The sequence below is a fragment of the Physcomitrium patens genome, chromosome 19 (genome assembly GCF_059467195.1).
Source record: "Physcomitrium patens ecotype Gransden chromosome 19, ASM5946719v1, whole genome shotgun sequence".
In the NCBI taxonomy this organism is placed as follows: domain Eukaryota; kingdom Viridiplantae; phylum Streptophyta; class Bryopsida; order Funariales; family Funariaceae; genus Physcomitrium; species Physcomitrium patens.
The window spans coordinates 5095649-5113882 of NC_143428.1; the positions used below are offsets into that span (position 1 = coordinate 5095649).

Below are 18234 nucleotides of genomic sequence, written 5' to 3' on the forward strand. Positions count from 1 at the left end.
TGGAGTCGGTCTAAAATTTATCAAAGATGCGAGGATCGGTACCCGATTTCTCACTGTAGCGGAAGCAAAAACTACGTATGGGTTGTAGTCCACCGAACATGGTGCATGGGCAGCTGCTATCCGTGATATGGAGGTCTTATGGAGCGCAATACTGGCTGCTTTGACGAACTATCTGGCTGGACCTAGAGACTGGGTGGGTTACTTCCCTCTGTGCCCGCCCGCACTCCCGAGTCGGGTCTAGCTTGTCTCCCCAGGGACCAGCAAATTTAGCCTCTGCAACAGTAGAGGTGCTGGGTTCCTCGTTTCGTCAGCGTCGTTTTCAGTCTTACACGCCTCTTGATGTTTACATCTGCTACTTCCATCTTCCTTAGAGAGAGCCACATTCCATGATCTGGAGGATCCTCCGCAGAGTAAGAATCGTATAAGTCGTGCGTAGCCTGAGACGTAAGCCCCTATGGTTGTTCTACGGGAGCCTGGACACATTGGAGTGGGACCCTAAAAAGTTTTAGTGGCCACAAACTAGTGGTCCGATGTCGTTCATGAGGTATACCACGCGCCTTGGCAGGAACCTCCTTCGTGCCAGGTAACAGATCCCCAATCCTTTCGTAGCAAAATGGCAAGGAGTACTCCCGCTAGATTACCGACTCAATTGGAATGCTGTTTGACTTAAAGAAAGAACGAGCCAAGAGTCCGGACTGCTTTGGCTTACATGGCACAGAGTAGTGGCGGTTAATGCTTAGAGAGGCATGATCAACAATGCGCTAGACATTAGGTGCTTGGTCTGCCCCCAAAGCGCTGACGAGTCGATGCTACACCGATTCTGGGAGTGCCTCTCGGTCCAGCGCGCGTGGCAATGGAGAATTCACGTACTTAACGCTTTGTGCATCGGCACCAACGCACAGGGGCCGTGGCGCCCCTTGTCATGACGCCAAGGCATCTTCTCCTAACGCCTTCCTCGCCGCTTCTCCCAATTCTATAATGTTTGGGTGCAGATCCGCATAGTTGTGTTGTGCACTCTTTGGATCGAGAAGAATAACGCCACTTTTAACACAATTCTATGGCAGGGTTCTAAGGTCATTCAACGCGTTTGGCAAAGCATATTGGATTACGGAAGAGTGGAGTGGTTCAAGGTGCAGGCGGCCCGGAAAAAGGACATAGCCCACGGTAACATGTTACAGAGGAGGTTTGAAAGGCGTTGGTGTCGACACGGACTTTTTGCGGTAATGCAAAGGAATCAGCCGTGCTGGACTCTCACCGGCCCTAAAGCCAACTTTGTGTTTCAACCCCCGTAGAAGTAGACCCGCTCCCCTGGTTGGTGGGTACGCCCAGGGTGGAAGTGGTAGAATCCAGAATAGGCTATCATTCATACTTACGGTCAAGGAAGCCAGCATCATAAATTGTGTCAGAGTACGTATTTTGTTTGCCGACTTTTTCATGTATTTTACTTTTCGGGTCAGTTCCTAGGCTGTATTCAGCTGGGAGTGGTCTTGTATACTATTTCTGGAAATGAAGTTTTTTCGTTTGTTTCAAACAAACAAACACACACACACACACAAAAAAAAAAAAAAAAAAAAAAAAAAAAAGAACCATCATAGTCCTACGCAGCTCTATTGCAGACAGGTCGAAGAGACCACTTCGTCATAAACACAATCAATACTTGATACTGACGTCGCTTTATAGACACTCAAAATATAACGTCATCAGCAAAGAGCACTGCGGAATCAAGAGGCGCTGCAAGCATACAAGTATATACAAACCAAGAACGTAAGGGGAGTGATTTGCATGAAGAAACTGTTCTTTATGTATTGGTAGTGCAAATGCATATACAACTGTTTATCTACTACGACATCAAAACATGTTAGAAGATGCACACTAATCAGTGCTGATAAATTAACGGTGGATAGAATAACGTAAAGAAGCTGACAGAAGGTACACTGTACCAGGTCATGCTTTCCCCGAGATCACGTAACTCAAAAAGCATCAGATTCTCTACATCTTCTCCGGGAGGCTCCGGCCACTGCATGACAGATATGTTGAGAGTTGTCAGGCGGGCACCATTTACAATCCTATAACTGCACTAAAATGCTCCTTATTACACTTGCATTCCCTCTACATTTCCCCAAAACACATCTACTAAGAAGTTTTCAGTTTGAGGCAGCGATCATAAGCTATGTTCTTAACTACGCTGGAATGAGTAAGTGGCTGTTGTAACACAGTATTCTAAAGCTGATAATGATAAAATAATCAGTAAACACAAGATCTTTAGAATTGTATGCAACAGTGTGCTTCCATGAGATCAGGGTTACCACTATAAGGGATAAAAATTACGGAGTGCCTGCTGCTTGTTTGAGATCACCATTTGCACCATCCAATATCTGAATTGCAGGAGCATCTTTAGAGTGGTGGTTTATAGCTGCGAAATCTTCGGATACCTTCTCCGAACTAGAAGAAATTGCTTCACTAACCTACGAGAATCAGAGGTGATAATCTGGAGTCCCCAAAACTGAATACGGTCTACACTTCAATCCCTAAAACATTCAATTCATCCAGCCCTGCAAACAGCCCTACTAACAAGACCTTTTCAAAGGAGCTAAAGGTTTCAGAAAGTATGAATCCTCTTCATTCCTTGCCTCAGCTAAGCCCTTGTTGCTTTCTTCTCTGTGACGTTTTGAGCTCCACAAATCAAGTCAGGACATTCGTAATAAATTCTGAAAACCAATCCATAAGATAGTCTGCACCAAAAATGTCTTAAAACCCTCCCTTCTTGCGGTTCTGCTCTACTCCGCTAGAACTTCTTTTGTTTTGAAATGGAAAGAGTGAAGAGTGTGCTTACACAGGGATCAGAGGGCGAGAATTGCACCTCCAAGGAGGCACGCGTACTGTCAAACACATGAAGGTTGAATTGCAAATGCTGTGCCAACCCCTCTACTAACTTCTCTCGGTAAATGTCTGAACCTGAAATCGTATCACACTGGCATGAAATTTTCTCTTTTCGTCACCACAAAAAGATGAGAAGATCAAAACTCACCATCAATTTGTTTGCTGCAGTTCGAAGATTTACTTAAGAGGAGTTCGAGCCAAAAGGATGGACCTTTTCAATCCATGAAAGAATGAACCACTCTAATGTCGTGAGAGAAAAGCAAGGCTCTGCAATGCTGTGAGTGATTAAGAATATGAGCAAACGGTTCTGTTCCTGTAGGAGCTTTCATTTCGAAGCTTTTCAAGGGAATGGAAAGTTCACCATTAACGAAGACAACTCACTTAGGGGACCAGTTAATAAGATTCGTGGGCTCACACTCCTAAATTCATTTGTGAACTTAGAGAATTCTGATCTCTTAAGAAAGAACTTTTTTCAGAAAAAGCGTATACATACAGGACGAGTAAGGGAAAGCGTTGCATTGAGGGCTTCCTTTCATATGCAAGAGCTTATTCATCCCGGACCAAGAGACATCTTAAAAGCTATGAAGATTTTTCAGTAACCCGCACCTTACGAGAAAAAACTCTGCAAGTCGGGATTTTAGAAAAGGACAGAGCGCTTACTTAAGAAAATAAGGGAAGTCATCAAGAGAAACATCTATGTCCCTCCAGTCCAAGAAGCACCGTCGTATAGAATCCCTGTAAGCCTCATCTTCCTTAGATTTACTTAACAGTCTCTTGAGGTTATCAGAGTTAAAGCGATTACGATGATCCCATGGATCCTTCTTCCTCTTGCACCTCAAAGCAGTGAAAGCCGAATCAAATGCATATGGAAAAGCACTGGCTGGTACTGTGGTCGCTGTTCCAGCTGCAACACCAGCGGCAACGATCAGTGCAACCCATACTATCCGATGAAATTACTACTACCCTCCATGCTTTAGTCCTGCACCACTTGTACTGAGATAATCATCGACAACAAAGCGATTTTATCAACACAAGTTAATTGCGAGGTAGGTTACTTTTGGACTGCTTATGAGATGAAGAAATATATAGTTATATTACCTGAAAATAGAATATACAGGAAAAGCTAAGTCAATAAAGCATGTTCGTCTCAACGCTCATGCCTGAAGTCTTTGCTTATAATCTTCGCTCTACTTCACTCAACATCATCTTCTTCATGCGAGAGATATGACAGATATGTGATTGCAACTCTTAGACACCTTGGTATCATACTGAATTCCGATAGGTAGACCTTTATTGCATACTTCAGTCTAACATTAAACGTCACAAAATCTTGTAAAGGCTGATAACTGCAATTAAGACTTTATCCGACAGCTTGGAGTTGGTGTTCCCACTTACGATCCTACTCCATTCTCTGGACGATCCTGCCCTTGGGTTAAAAGAGAGTAAGCGTACAAATCCAACATCTAATGACAACCAAACAGGGTCACTGTTGATGTTTTGGTCAGTGCACAAAGAAGTCTATTAAATGGCTCAACTTGTTTATTTCAAAAAGCTCTAATTGACTGAAGCTGGGACAATTAGAGAAAGCTCGTCGGATTTCTTCAACAAGGAGCTCAACCATAATCATCTCAGCACTTCTGCAAATAATTTACAAACTAGAAAGATAAAAATAACAATGAGATTTTATAACACTGATATCATACACTTTAAATAGCACCCGGAACAACATCATCCCCAGTTGCTACACAGGCAGCAAGGCCGCCAGGGTTGGAAACGAACACTGAAATGCCAATTAATGACACATGGGGCCATAAGCTGAGGCATACCAGTGAAAGTGAAAAAGCAAAGAATAGAACAAAGACACAGCAACAGAGACACTCTTTCTAAAACTCAACACTGTCCCAGTAACCAACCCACTCCAACAAATTGCGATCGTAAGGAAACCTAACAAAGAGTCCGCTAAATCAAAGCCCTCAGTCAAACCAATCAATGCTCCAAATCAGAGCAAGACTGGCCCACAATCACCTACTCAACCAATCCAATTCTGACCAGCAATGCCTGCATTGATCCAGCAACTTGCTTCGACGCAGCAATTTCATGAATCGAGAACCGTCCGACACAAAAATCCTTCACGGAGACTCGCCGAAACATAGCCAAAAGCAACTATACTAAGACCGAATTGTTCACCTCGTTCTGTAAACAGAGCAACCAACAACTGCTCTTCTGCTTTTCATACGAGAGCAGATCAGCATCCCTTCTCCCACCCGCTGCCACTGTAGGAAATCTCCATTTCAAACTAGTGCAAGAGGAATCCCCCTCGCGTGCATGTGCTGTGCAACGCAGAGCCGGTCCCCGAAACCTTCAGAAATCGTTTGCAGACATGACGCAAATGCCGTGGACATATCTGCGACGTCGGCGGAGTTGCAGACCGAACGTCGATTCCGACGAAACCGGTGACGAAAAACGTCCAAACGACGTTGACCAATCTCTCGACGAACTTCGTCGACGAAATATCGAGTTTCTGCTATTCTTCGTCGCTATGGACGTCGTTCTACTGATGGGATTATTGGGCGGGTGAGAGCAACAATAGTTAAAGAAATAAATAAATAAAACATACGACGCTGATTGCCTTTAGGCACCCTTGAGATCTTTTCGTAGCATAGAAATATGTGTAAACCTTCATCGGGGGCATAAATTCATTTGAAGTGAGATTTTTATTCATCGCTTGTTTGTTGAGATAGGTTTTAAGTGGACATCACAACCAGTCTTCTTGATGTCGTTTTGTGAATGTGAGTCTTTACAATTTCGTTGGCCACTCTAACATTTTTCTATGTGTATATATATATATATATATATGAAGAATGTTAAATAGACCCAGACTTTTACTAAATCAACCCACTCATGATGAAGAATATGATAATCATGATGAATGTGATTGATTTTCATTGGTTGTGAATATAGTAGTGGAGAGATGAATCTAAAGGTCATTTATGCTTTTCATGACAACTAAGTCAATTTTTTAAAAACCCAAGTCTATTTAACATTCTCCACATGTATAAGTATATATACTTATGTATTTCAAAAATCTAGATTTTGCGAATTATTTTCAGATCAAAGTTTAAAGAAATTTAACTTAGTGAGAAATGCAAATATTACACATGTTTGCAATGACATTGTTGATCAAAGCCCGTAAATATAAAATTTAAAAATCATGATTTGAAAAAACTTTTATACACACTCACATATACATATATGCACACACATTTTGGGCTTTGCTGTAAATTCTCAAAAAAAAACCAAATATCCTCATTGTTATTGGTAATTTAACAAAGATCTTTGTAAATACAACAAAAAAAAGGGGCAGTTTTGTTATGCATGGAATATATTTTTTTTTCAACACCATGTAAATAATAATAATAATAATAATAATAATAATAAAAACATAATAAAACTAATGGCCACGGTAGATTTATTTCAAATAAAGCGCAATAAAATAACAAATAATCGAGAATGAAGGCGAAATCTAACCTTGAAGGCCGTTTAAAAAGTGGAGCAGCGAGAGAGAATCGGTTCCCATGGGATGGGGAACAAAGGTCCTGTTCACACGAGCATGCGGCGAGGAAGCAAGGCCTGGTCGCGGGAAGGGGCGAGAAGAGGGCGAAGTGAGGCAACCGCGGAGCGAGGCAGCGACGGAGACGACGACGAGGACGAGAAGGCGATGGTGGGATCTGCAGCAGCAGCAGCAGCAGCAGAACGCCGCAGTAGCGCCATCTCTGGACTCGTGACATCAATTCTGATAGTCCAGGTTCCACTCCTCGTCTCGGTTCTCACCAATCTTCGATGCCATCATCTTCACGCACCCGAATTCCGCCAGCATCTCACGCCCGTCCCCTCGCTCCATTCTCCACGCCATCGTTACGTGAGTCTTTTACTTCTTCTTCGTCATCGTCGTCGTCTTCGCCACACCCGTGTCTCGTTTCCCAATCGTCTTCCCTATGCGTCATGGATTATATGTGGTCGCTGGCTCGGTGCGTAACACAGTTCCTTGCTTGCACGATTGCTGCTTACCCATTTGCGTGCTTTTTGGTCACGACGCGATGGATGGTGTCGGTGGGGTGCTGTTAAATTGTTTGGATTCTGGGTTGTGCGTGTTTTGTGTGGTAATGGTCTCTGTCGTTCTTGTGATTTTGGGTTCCAGCTGACCTGCAGGGTTTGAGAGTGTTGGGAGTGGGGAAGGAAGCTGCGCCGGCTTGGTTTCCCCGGGTTAGGTCAACGGACTACGGAAGTTCCGCCATGTTTGTGTGGAAATGTCCGTCTTTATGTGGAGATACTTTAGGGTGTGCTGGTTTGTGGACTGGAATGGATGATTCTTGTTGATCAATTCTGTATTGGTCTATTGCCTGTTTGTTTGTTGACATGAGGACTTCTTGTGGGGTTTTCTTGCGGACTTGTGGGTTTCTTTTTTGTGGTGTGTGTGTGTGTGTGTGGATGGTGATTTGGAATTGCTGTAAGGGAGCTGAGCAGGGAGTGACACCAAGTTTGCAGGAAATGGTGGCGTCAGTGTGGGGAGGTGGATCGTTAAGCAGAGAGGTCCTTCATGAATCTCTGCAAGCGAATAAGAGGCCTTCCTTCCCGACTTGGTATATTTCTGTCTCCATCTGTCACTAGGTTATTTGCATCGTTTATTGTGAATAATTTCGAGGTATGCATGCATGCATTTAAAAATGATGCTATGAATTTGGCTAACGATAGCAACATGTGTCAGTGCGGTCTCTGCAGATTTTGTGATCCTTAAGTTAATGTAAGGGTGGCCGTTGTGTCAGGTTGCGCAGCGTAGGAGAGTTTGTTAATCGTGATGTAGCGTTCTTTGTTGTATTGATGCTGCTTAACTTCTTTAAGCATCAAAGTTCTTCTATGGTAACACCTGAGAGTAATGAAGTCGGGAGTACAGTTTGCTTCTGTGTAGTGAACGCTGGATGAAAAGGGATGAGTGTGTACATGGTCTTCGTATAATGTGACCTTTTAGAATTGAATGTTTGTATTTTTTAAATACAACCGTAGCAGCCATGAATGAGATTAATGCTGATGGCTAAATCTTGTGTACAGATTATGATTGCCGGCGGGGTGGAAGTTTTTGTGGGATAAACAATGAAACCTGTGTGCACAATTTATTAATATATTTGCCGATCTATAAGCAGTTTGATACGGATACGCATCTTTGGGACAGTGTTCCTGGTATGCGTGGAGAGGACAAAGCAACTGATCCGCTGCCAATGTCGGCGGCTAGGAGAAAGAGGCAAATTTTGGAGAGCGGTGGAGGCGCACGGAAGAAGGTCGCGAGCAGTCCCAACCGCGAGAAGCCTTACAGTTTAAGGAGCTTCTTGAAACCAATGGGCAGAGGTACAGAGGCGGATATATCCCCCGAGTTCGATTCTGGAGATGAAGTTGCAACACAACTTGTCGAGGTAAAATGCAGTGAAAAGACGGGCACTCTCGTACTGGATGATACTGCTGATGAATACGATCCCGCTTGCCCGAAGCGCAAGAGGTCTATACGATTGAGGGTTCAAAACCAAGTTAATCCTACAAAAGAGCAGTCAATCAAGGCAAATATGGGGAGCTGCAGCAAAAGAAGGAGAGCCGATGAACTGAATAATACTGGGCAGGCCGACAGAGAGCCATCAGTTATTCTTGCATGGAAGCACTGGTGCATGTATGAAGATGATGGTGAAGAAGTCGACGTATTGGTTAACAAGCGGGATGAGCGCCGGAGATTGGAAAGACAAAATGAACTTCCACGTCAGGTGCACACGCTGGATGACGCAGGTAATAGCATGTTGCAGCCTTAAGATACAGTGTTCTGTGCTTTCTCTTTCATTTGTTTACCTTATTATATTTAGTGTTGAATCTAAGGAGGGAAATGATCACCAGAGACTCCAGCTAAAATGTTCAATTTTTATTACATGGTTATTTTAAGGTTTTTTTCAGTTTCTTTTAAGCTTACAGTGTTTTTCGTGTTTTTGCAACAGCTGACAGCATTAAAATTGAAGCTCTAGATAATGTGATGTCTTCAAATAACGACGCTGTAATTGCGGCAGGGCGTGCTAGAGAAGTAAAAGATGTGACTCAAACGTCTTCGGAGCTACCTTTAGTCACGGAAAGTGGTGCCTCGCACGTGGACAAGAGGGAGGCGGTTCCGGGAGACCTTCGATCTTTGACCGGAAGTGAAGACCGACCTGTGCAGACCAGAAGTGGAGAGGGACCAGAAGGAAGTAACACGCCCGCTGGAATAGATAGCAAGCTTAGGATGTCGCCTGGCAGAAAAGGAACTAGTGACAGCGACATTGAAATTGCAAGTAGATCCTTTCCTACTAGTGTCAATCTGGATGTGAGTGACAGGCATGTTGGCAATACGAGGATCCACTCCAGGGCTGGAAGCACTCAAGCTCTCACAATCGGAGACCAAACAGACCCGTCTTTCTTTTCTGCTCAAGAAGACTCCATGGTCCTGGACACTATTGCTGAAGGTGTTACCACAAATTCTGTCGCTGAAAGAACATCTCATGAATCGATTTCTCAATCGACCCTCAATGATATTTGCATGAAACCAAAGGCGCACGGAGTAGACAAAAAGAAAGGCATTCATCAAAGCGGTACATCACATTGTGGCAGATATGCAGATGACGTGGTAGTAGACCTTGATGAGCAAGAAGACGGAACAGATGGCGTGGAACCTGTAGTTAAGCAGCTTGGTGTTGGTGATTCAGCAGGATTTAGGGTCCCTGACAGTGTTCCAGAGAGCTCTAATCAACCGCGCGGCAGTTATCCAACGGTTCAATACCGTGACACGTATGTTTTCCTGACCAACATACTTCAGTAATGAGTTCCTGTTATTCATTAAATGCATGTTAGCTTCTTTCTTGTTGTTTCGGTGCATTATTGTCAACTCTTGAGACAGAAGGTTAGGATCTCAACCTGCCATTCGTCTCTTTTTCATGTTGAGTTTCTGGTGTATTCTGTTGACATGTAGTTGTATGTGGGCTGGCTTTTGCAGAAGTGAGCAGGATTGGGGTCAGTCAAGTGGATCAGCAGTGCCTGTTGTTGCAATCTTCCTAGATCATGAAGTGTTTGAGGAGCAGGGTGAAAGTATAGGTGAGCTGAATGAACTTGCTCACAGGAGAGGAAAGCAGAAAGTGATCGAATTGAGTGACGAAGAAGAAGACAGTAATAGAGTGAGTATCGAGCGACGGGTGTTTTCTGGACAACACAGTTATCATGGACTTGAAGGCCGGGCTAGATCTAACGGAGATGGTGGTGCCACGACTAGTGGAGCAGAGATAAGCAGTGTTGATGTAGCAGGGAGATTTGCAGGTGCTGGACGCCAATTCCCGTTGCCAGAGCATCCCAGACTTGTGGATTATGATGACATCGATGGGGGTACTGTGGAAAGTAATGCTCCATTCCAAGCCAGCGTTGGGTTAAACGCTGATTTTGAGGGGCAAGCGAAAACCTACTACAGACGCCGAGGCCGTAATCAAGGCAAAGCCATTGCAGGAGAAGACAGCGGTGAAGAAGTTCGGAGGCCAACCACAAGGCGAGATGGGGAATCCAGTGATGTGGACAGTCATGAAGGACAGTTGGGTGGAGAAGTGCGACGTGAAGGTATTACTTAACCAACCTTGTTTGTGATCCTTTGAAATTTTGAATTCACCAATCGCCTTGCATGTTCGTAGTTTTGCATATCTTCAAAAGCAGATTTCTTACCCTTGTGTGTGGCTCTGTGATGCAATTGCAGCATCCCTCTATTGCCCTGTCTGCTATGAAGAGCTTGAACCAGATATTTCAAATGAAGGAATCAACGATCACATCGACAAATGCCTTAGCCGGTTTTAGACTATATATTGTGCTTTCGTTCCACGCTTGGTCGCATAGGCTTTCTGACAGAAGATACTACTCATCGAGTCTCCTGAAGTTGAAGCACTCGATTTTATATCAGCGGCATTGGCTGGAGGAAAAGGTTTGCATATTGGCCCATGTACATGTCCAGTTCTTGTGAATGCATCACCCTCCTCAGCCATGTCCCTCTTTTCTGCGCAACTTCTGTAGAGTGCTTTTAGATATTACGATCCTTGATCTGACGGGTGGTTTGTGCGAATACCCGTCATTGTAGTGTTTCGGCTTCTGCTTTTGTCCAACTACTTGACGCAACCATTAAACATTCCATGGATTTGTTCAAATGACTGATTTTCAGAATTTTGCAAGACTTCGCTGCTCACTTTTGGGTCTTCACTGTTGAACAGGTCATTTTGCATATTCATATATGCAAATGCTTGCACCTGCAAAACCCCAATTCAATTATCCAAACCTACAGGAGTCTATTGATTCACATAAAGAAGGATTTAGTGGGCGGAACTCATGTTAGTCTCTGCAGTTGAGCCTTCTTGATGGATAATTTGTAGGAACCTGTGACAAGTAGTTTGAAAGGCTGTTTTCACTGACCACAACGATGTCTGCATCAACTCATCTCTACGTCAGTGTAAGAAGCTTGTGTTCTAGACTTGCTGCAACTTTTCAGCAACTCAAAAGTTGCCATCTAGGGTTCAAAACCACTTTTAAGGTAATGAGTGGGTTCCAGGTGGAGGGAGAGCAAGAGAGAATATAAAGAGCTCCCCAAAATCAGGTTTTCTGATCCAGTTTTTCCCTTTTCTTTTGATAACACACGGCTTGCTTCCAAAATAAGTGCAATCAGCATTTAAACGGATGTGCATTGGAAAAGAAAGGAAATTGTGTAGTCCGATACCAATAGACGAAAAAGCACTACTGTACATTAAATTGGTGTTACGTCAACTACAATTATTAAAGTATTCATAGAATTATATTACTTCAAGAAATATTACCTATTCTTTAGTTGAAACGTGTAAGCTTTTCTTCTGATTATGACTATTTAAGCTCTAAAATTATATTATTTATAAAATATCATAGAGCTTGTTTGAATGAATTTAGTAAGTTGGTCACCTATTATAAGCTTAAAAGATTTCTAATCTAGGTTCCATATATTATTATAATTTTCTTTAAAAAAATTAATAATAATTTAGATTCTAAATAATATCTGTTTTTTTTATTTAAGTTAAAAATTTTGTAATTTGATCTAAAACCTCCCTTGTAAAAGTATGTAAAAATAGACTTCAACTAAAACAAACATTGTATTTATTTTTAAATTAATTATAAACAGTGAACTCCAATAAAATAAAATAAAATAATATTTTAATTATATACTAATTACACTATGTTCTATATTGTTATTTGACTAAAGTAAAAACTTTTTTATATATATATTGGGCATATTATGTGAATTTAGGACATACTTCTTAAAAGATAGTATTCAATTTTTAATTCCTACTTTAGTCATACAATTATGTTGCTTTGCTACAATTTAAAACATAATGGAGAGTGTTGGGCAACAAGTATCATGGATCAAATATGTCAAGTGGGTGTTTCAAACACAACATATAGTTTAGCATGGTCTACAAATTATAGATTGCAAAGAAAAGGGCAAAGTTAACACACTCCACCGTTTGTCATGCATCTTCTTTCTATAAGGTCAACATAATCTAATGTTTATATTGTATCTTTTTTAGACAAGTTCTTGTAGATGAGGAAAATAAGTCAATATACAAGTATTATTGAACAAAGAATATAATGATGTGGTTGCCACCATGTAGAGCCAAAATGTACTATAAACATTCCCTAGGGCAAGTCATAGTTTTATTGTACATTATCAATTCGAAGCAAAAAAATGTTCTTTGAAGAGAAGAAAAAATTATCTTTAAATGTGTTTTTTGTATTCAAGTAAGTAAGTAAAAGTAAAATAAGTTACATAGTAAAAGGTATTATCTTAAATAAGTTGCTAATGGTCAAAAGATTGACTCTTGATATATGGAAATGGCATCCTATGGATATAGGATAAGATTAAGAAGCAAGAGTCAAAATCAAAAGGATAAAGTATGAACTAGGAAATATCCAAAGATTAGGTAAAAGTAATTAGTATTTGGCATAAGATACCCTTGTGGTTAGTAAGATGCCAAAGGATCCAAAGACCATAGGATACCTTCAAGGTATGTTAAATCCCAAAGATCCTACGACCTAGGATCATGTGCATAAAAGTCAAAGAATAGAAGTTGTCTTGTAGGGCAGCAACTACAACCTATAAGTATTGGGTGTTGGAAGTGAGAGACATCTTATTCCATACTTTGTTTATGTGCAACCTTGTTGATGCTAAATATTGTGACTTTAAATTTCTATTTCTTTAATAGGTTATAAGCCCACTCATCTTTAGTTGTGAGTATTGAAGTTCTTTGAAGTCTTTGTTTTTATGACGAGTAGATCTTATGGTTTTTCTTGATGTTAGGATTTGATATCTTCTAAATCTCTTTTTATATCTAGTTGTTGATGTAATTGTGCTCTTACTTGTTGTTAAGTGCATTCATGGTCTTAGAGATTGTTATATACTTTAAGATGTTATTTTAGAATACTATTGGTGTGTTTCTTTGCTAATCTACCTTATTAATATACTAATATTGAACTTTCATGTGCTCAAGTTCTTAATAGATCTTCTTAAAGTGAAAAGATTTATTATGAGATATTAGAGATGATAAAAGAGTGGTAAAACTTCTACCATTGGAAGAAAAAAATTGAGCTTTTATTAGCTTCATTGGACCTTTGGGACATTATTGATGAAAGTGAAGAGCCTTCTAGTGATGATATTGATGTCAACGTGAAAAGAGTACAAATGACATGAAAGGAAGGCTTTTGGTATGATTGTAACAAATATTGATATCAATTTTTCACATGTAATTGCTTGCAATGGATTAGTGGAAGCATGAAAGATTCTTTGCAATATCTATGAGAGTAGAAACCTTACTAATATTCTATGGACAAGAAAGAAGTTCTTAACGAAAAAGATGGAAGAAGGAGATGACCTCATGGCTCATGTCAACAACATAAAAGCACTTGCAAACCAACTAGCAGTTGTGACACATCAGTTGATGGTAGAAAAATTGTGTTGATATTGCTTATGAGTCTTTTTGAGTCCTACAACTATCTCATTATGGCATTGGAGTCTATCAACATGAAGGAGCTTATCATGAATTATCTCATATCAAGACTTATACATGAAATAATCAAGAAGAAAGAAAAGGAGTTTGAAAGTAATGATTTGGCTCTATTCTCAAGAGAAGGCAAAGGTAGTTTTCTATGCCAAAATAATAATTCAAAAAACAACATAAAGAATTACTATATTTGTTAAAAAATCATCTCATTTTGCTAAAAATTACTACAAGGCTAAGAGAGGAGATAAAAAAAATACAAATAATGCTAGTAATAGTTTTGGTAGAGATGATTATGCTCTCTTGGCAAGTGAAAGAGCCTCCATGGCTGCCATATCTAAGTGGATTATAGATTTCAGTGCTACTAAGCACATGACACTATACAAATATTCATTTGACACTTATAAAGCAATTCTAGCAACAAAAATATAGTTGAGAGATAATGGCATGGTGCAAGCCATTGGAATTGGCTTCATTGTCGTGGAATTGTAATAAAGGATGAAATCAAGAAGATCAGATTGAAGGAAGTCTTAGATGTGCCAAAGATGAAAAAGAACCTTCTTTCTGTAAGCAAACTTGTATCATATAATTGTAAAGTTCAATTTGACATAAATGGATGTTTTGTAAAGACATTGAGTGGACAATATATTGCCAAAGGCCTTAGAGATGGTAAACTTTACTTCATCAATTATAATAAGATGAATGGAATAGAAGTGGTGGCATATACTGATTTTCCACAAAATCAAGAAAAATTTGACATTTGGCATCAATGACTTAGTCATTTGAATGCCAAAAACATAAAAGAGCTCGTATCTATGGTATGTGGCTTAGATCTTGGTCAATTCAACCACAATGCTATGATACTTACTTGTGAAGGTTAAATCCAAGGCAAACAACAAAGTACTTCATTTTCAAGTCGAATTGCGATACATGCAAGCAAATTAATGGAGATGGTTCATTCTGATGTTTGTGGACCAATGAAAATACCATCAATTAGAGGAGCAAGGTAATTTTTTATATTTATTGATGATTTCTCAAGAAAGGTATAGATATACAATATTAAAGCCAAGAGTGAATGTTTTTCAAGATTTAAAGAATTCAAGGCACTTGTGGAGAAGCAATGTGAGTGCAAGATAAAAACTTTATCCACGGACAATGGAAGTGAATACAAATCAAAGTATTTTGATGAATTTTTGAGAAATCAAGGCATTACAAGATAAACCTCTACTCCTTACACTCTACAACAAAATTAAGTTGCTGAAAGAGTAAATCGCACCATTGTGGAAATTGCAAGGAGTATGCTTCATGCACAAAATCTTGAGCATGAATATTAGATAGAAGCAATGGTAAATACAATGTATACAAGGAACAGATGTCCAATAAGTACACTCATATCAATGACTCCATAAAAAGCTTGGAGTGCCAAGAAACCTTGTATTTCACACATTAGGATCTTTGGATGCATTACTTATGTAAAGAAACCAGATTGTATGAGGTCCAAACTTGATACAAAAGGAAAAAAATGTATATTTGTTGGGTATTGTGAATATATCAAAGCATATGGACTTATGTGTTTAGAAACCAAGAAAATCATTAAAAGTCATGATGTAGAGTTTTTGGAGTACAAGAGTGCTTGTGAGCACTTGGAGATGTGTCCAAGTAGAAGTACTTGTGTGTTTGTAGATACATCTTTAAATCCAATAATGAAAGAAGAAAAATATGATGATAATGAAGATGGTAGAATCTCAAATCAAGATGAAGAATCAAAGAAGGTAGATCATGAGCTACCTACAATTACTAAAATCAGCAATGAAGACAATCAAGTTGTTAAAGATAATGATAGTAATGAGGAGTATCAACTTTTAAGTATGAAGAGACAAGTTTTAATAGAAAAGAAGATTGTAAGAGCTATTGGAGTACATGAAGATGAATCTTCATCAAGTGAAAGGAGATATCCTTTAAGAGATCAAAAACAACTTGGTTCACGGTGGAAGAACCACATCTTTTCTCAAGTAAGTGAAGAATATGTCAATGTTGCACTTCTTGCTGATCCATTGACTTTGTAAAATGCAATGAAGTCCACAGATGCTATGAAGTGGGAGAATGCTATGGAAGAAGAGTATAAATCACTCATGAAAAATGGAACATGAGAATTGACTCTCAACTTCCACCAAATCGATCTTCAATTGGTTATAAGTGGGTGTTTAAAATCAAAAAGGATATAATAGATAATGTTATGAGATACAAGGCTAGATTGGTTGTGAAATGATACTTACAAGTTGTTGGAGTTGATTTCAATGAGACATTTATTCCCTTGGCCAAATTCACTACTATTAGAACCATTTTGGTAATTGGGGTAGCAATGGACTTGGAGATACATCAAATGGATGTGAAGGCGGCTTTCTTGAATAAAAAGTTGAGAGAAGAAGACATCTACATAGATCAACCTCAAGGATTTGTTGAAGATGGCAAACAAGACGTTATTTATAAGTTGAAGAAATCTTTGTATGGAGTCAAGTAATCTCCAAAGGCATGGTACCAACATATTGATACATTTTTTGTAAATGAAGGGTTTATAAGGAGTGAAGCTGATTATTCTTTGTATGTGATACAATCAAATCAATTCATAATGATTTTTATCATCTATGTTGATGATTTGATCATCTCAACTAATGTTATGAAGATGATGGATTGGTTCAAGGCAAAATTAGAAAAAGAGTATGAAATGAGTAATTTGAAAGAGCTTCTCTATTCTTTAGGAGTGGAGTTTGTGAGAGATCATGCTAAGAAGACCATTACAATGAGTCAAAGTAAGTACATTGAAGAAGTGTTGAAACGATTCAACATGGAGGAGTGTAAGCCTATTGGAACACCTTTGAAAGTCAATTTGAAGTTGATGAAACTCACGGAAGAAGAGTTTGTTGAAGTTGAAGGACAAATGCAAGATATTCCATATAAGATAACAGTGGACTGACTAATATATGCAATGGTTGATACAAGGGTGGATCTTGTATATACAGTGAGTATTGTGAGCTAATACATATTAAAGGCTGGACCAATCTATTAGACAACCATTAAAAGGATCATGAGGTACTTAAAAGGTACTTTGAACTTCAAATTATGTCTTGGAGGTGATAACATTACTATGCATGGTTATTGTAATGCGGATTGGGTTGGAGATGCAAATGATAGAAGATCAACGATGGAATATGTATTCTTTGTTGGATTGGGAGCAATTTCATAGAATTACAAAAAACAATCAACAATTGGAAAGTCAACAATGGAGGTGGAGTACATGACAGCAAGCCATGGTGCAATGGAGGTAATATAGTTAAGACAACTTTTCGAGGACATTAGAGCAGTACAAATGGAAGCAACTCCAATGAAGTGTGATAATTAAAGATGTCTTGTTTTTGCAAAGAATCCAAAGCATCATTCGAGAACCAAGAACATTGACATTCAACATCACTTTATACGAGAGAAGATTGAAATGAAAGTAATTGACAAAAAGTATCGTGCAATAAAAGACATGCTTGCCGATTTGTTGACAAAGGCATTAGTAAAGGATAGACATCACATATTGACAAAGGCTTTAGAATTAAAAGTCCCTTGATCAATAGCAAAGTAAGAGTGTTCAAGTAAGTAAGTAAAAATAGAACAAGTTATGTAATAAAAGATATTACCTTAAGTAAGTTGATAATGGTCAAAAGATTGACTCTTGATATATGGAAACAACATCCTTTGGATATAGGACGAGGTTAAGGACAAAGAGTCAAAATCAAGAGGATAAAGTATGAACTAGAGAATATCCAAAGATTAGGTAAGAGTAACTAAGTATTTGGCATAGGATATCCTTGTAGTTGGTAACATGCCAAAGGATCCAAGGACCATAAGATACCTTCGAGATACATTAAATGCCAAAGAATCCTACGACCTAGGATCATGTGCATAAAAATCAAAGAATAGAAGTTGTCTTGTAAGGTAGTAACCACAACCTATAAATATTGGGTTTTGGAAGTGAGAGACATCTTTTTCCATACTTTATTTGTATGCAACCTTGTTGATGCTATGTGTTGTGACTTCAAAGTTCTATCTCTTCAATATTTTGTGCATACACTAAGTTTCACTTTATTACTGATACTCTAATTATCAACATTATAATTGTAGATTTGTCTATCATTCCAAATACAATATTGAAGATGATGACTTTGAGCCAATTTTAAAAAAAAATGCCTTGAAGTTGTTCAAG

The 18234-nt window shown here is 39.3% G+C and overlaps 1 protein-coding gene and 1 long non-coding RNA gene across 16 annotated transcripts; one reads left to right on the top strand and one right to left on the bottom strand.

Annotated features, from left to right (window-relative positions):
• Positions 1-1856: 1856 nt before the first annotated feature.
• LOC149987355 (uncharacterized) lies at positions 1857-5276 on the bottom strand. Of its 12 annotated transcripts, none has more exons than XR_016498736.1 (4): positions 5068-5275; positions 3541-3784; positions 2834-2955; positions 1857-2017 (listed from the first exon to the last, which is right to left on the bottom strand). It is a non-coding gene; the product is annotated as an uncharacterized LOC149987355 (long non-coding RNA). The 12 variants fall into 12 exon arrangements; XR_016498735.1 differs by having other exon boundaries at positions 4276-5275; XR_016498734.1 differs by having other exon boundaries at positions 3979-5275.
• Positions 5277-6556: 1280 nt separating this feature from the next.
• On the top strand, positions 6557-11771 carry LOC112272631 (uncharacterized). Of its 4 annotated transcripts, XR_002966756.3 has the most exons (7): positions 6575-6799; positions 7426-7520; positions 7987-8706; positions 8910-9729; positions 9935-10542; positions 10676-10897; positions 11181-11771. XR_002966756.3 is itself a non-coding variant. In XM_024500582.3 (6 exons), the coding sequence occupies exons 2-6, from the start codon at positions 7478-7480 to the stop codon at positions 10771-10773; spliced, it is 2289 nt and encodes a 762-aa protein (XP_024356350.1). In that variant the 5' UTR covers positions 6557-6908; positions 7426-7477; the 3' UTR covers positions 10774-11143. The 4 variants fall into 4 exon arrangements, 3 of the variants coding, with proteins under 3 accessions (XP_024356350.1, XP_024356349.1, XP_024356352.1); XM_024500582.3 differs by lacking the exon at positions 11181-11771 and having other exon boundaries at positions 6557-6908; positions 10676-11143; XM_024500581.3 differs by lacking the exon at positions 11181-11771 and having other exon boundaries at positions 6557-6799; positions 10676-11143.
• The last annotated feature ends 6463 nt before the right edge of the window (positions 11772-18234 follow it).

Coding starts and splice junctions, on each gene's coding strand:
- LOC112272631 (XM_024500582.3), top strand. CDS start 7,478: ATGAATCTCTGCAAGCGAATAAGAGGCCTTCCTTCCCGACTTG. Junction 7,521..7,986: donor AGGCCTTCCTTCCCGACTTG/GTATATTTCTGT, acceptor TCTTGTGTACAG/ATTATGATTGCCGGCGGGGT. Junction 8,707..8,909: donor GCACACGCTGGATGACGCAG/GTAATAGCATGT, acceptor TTTTTGCAACAG/CTGACAGCATTAAAATTGAA.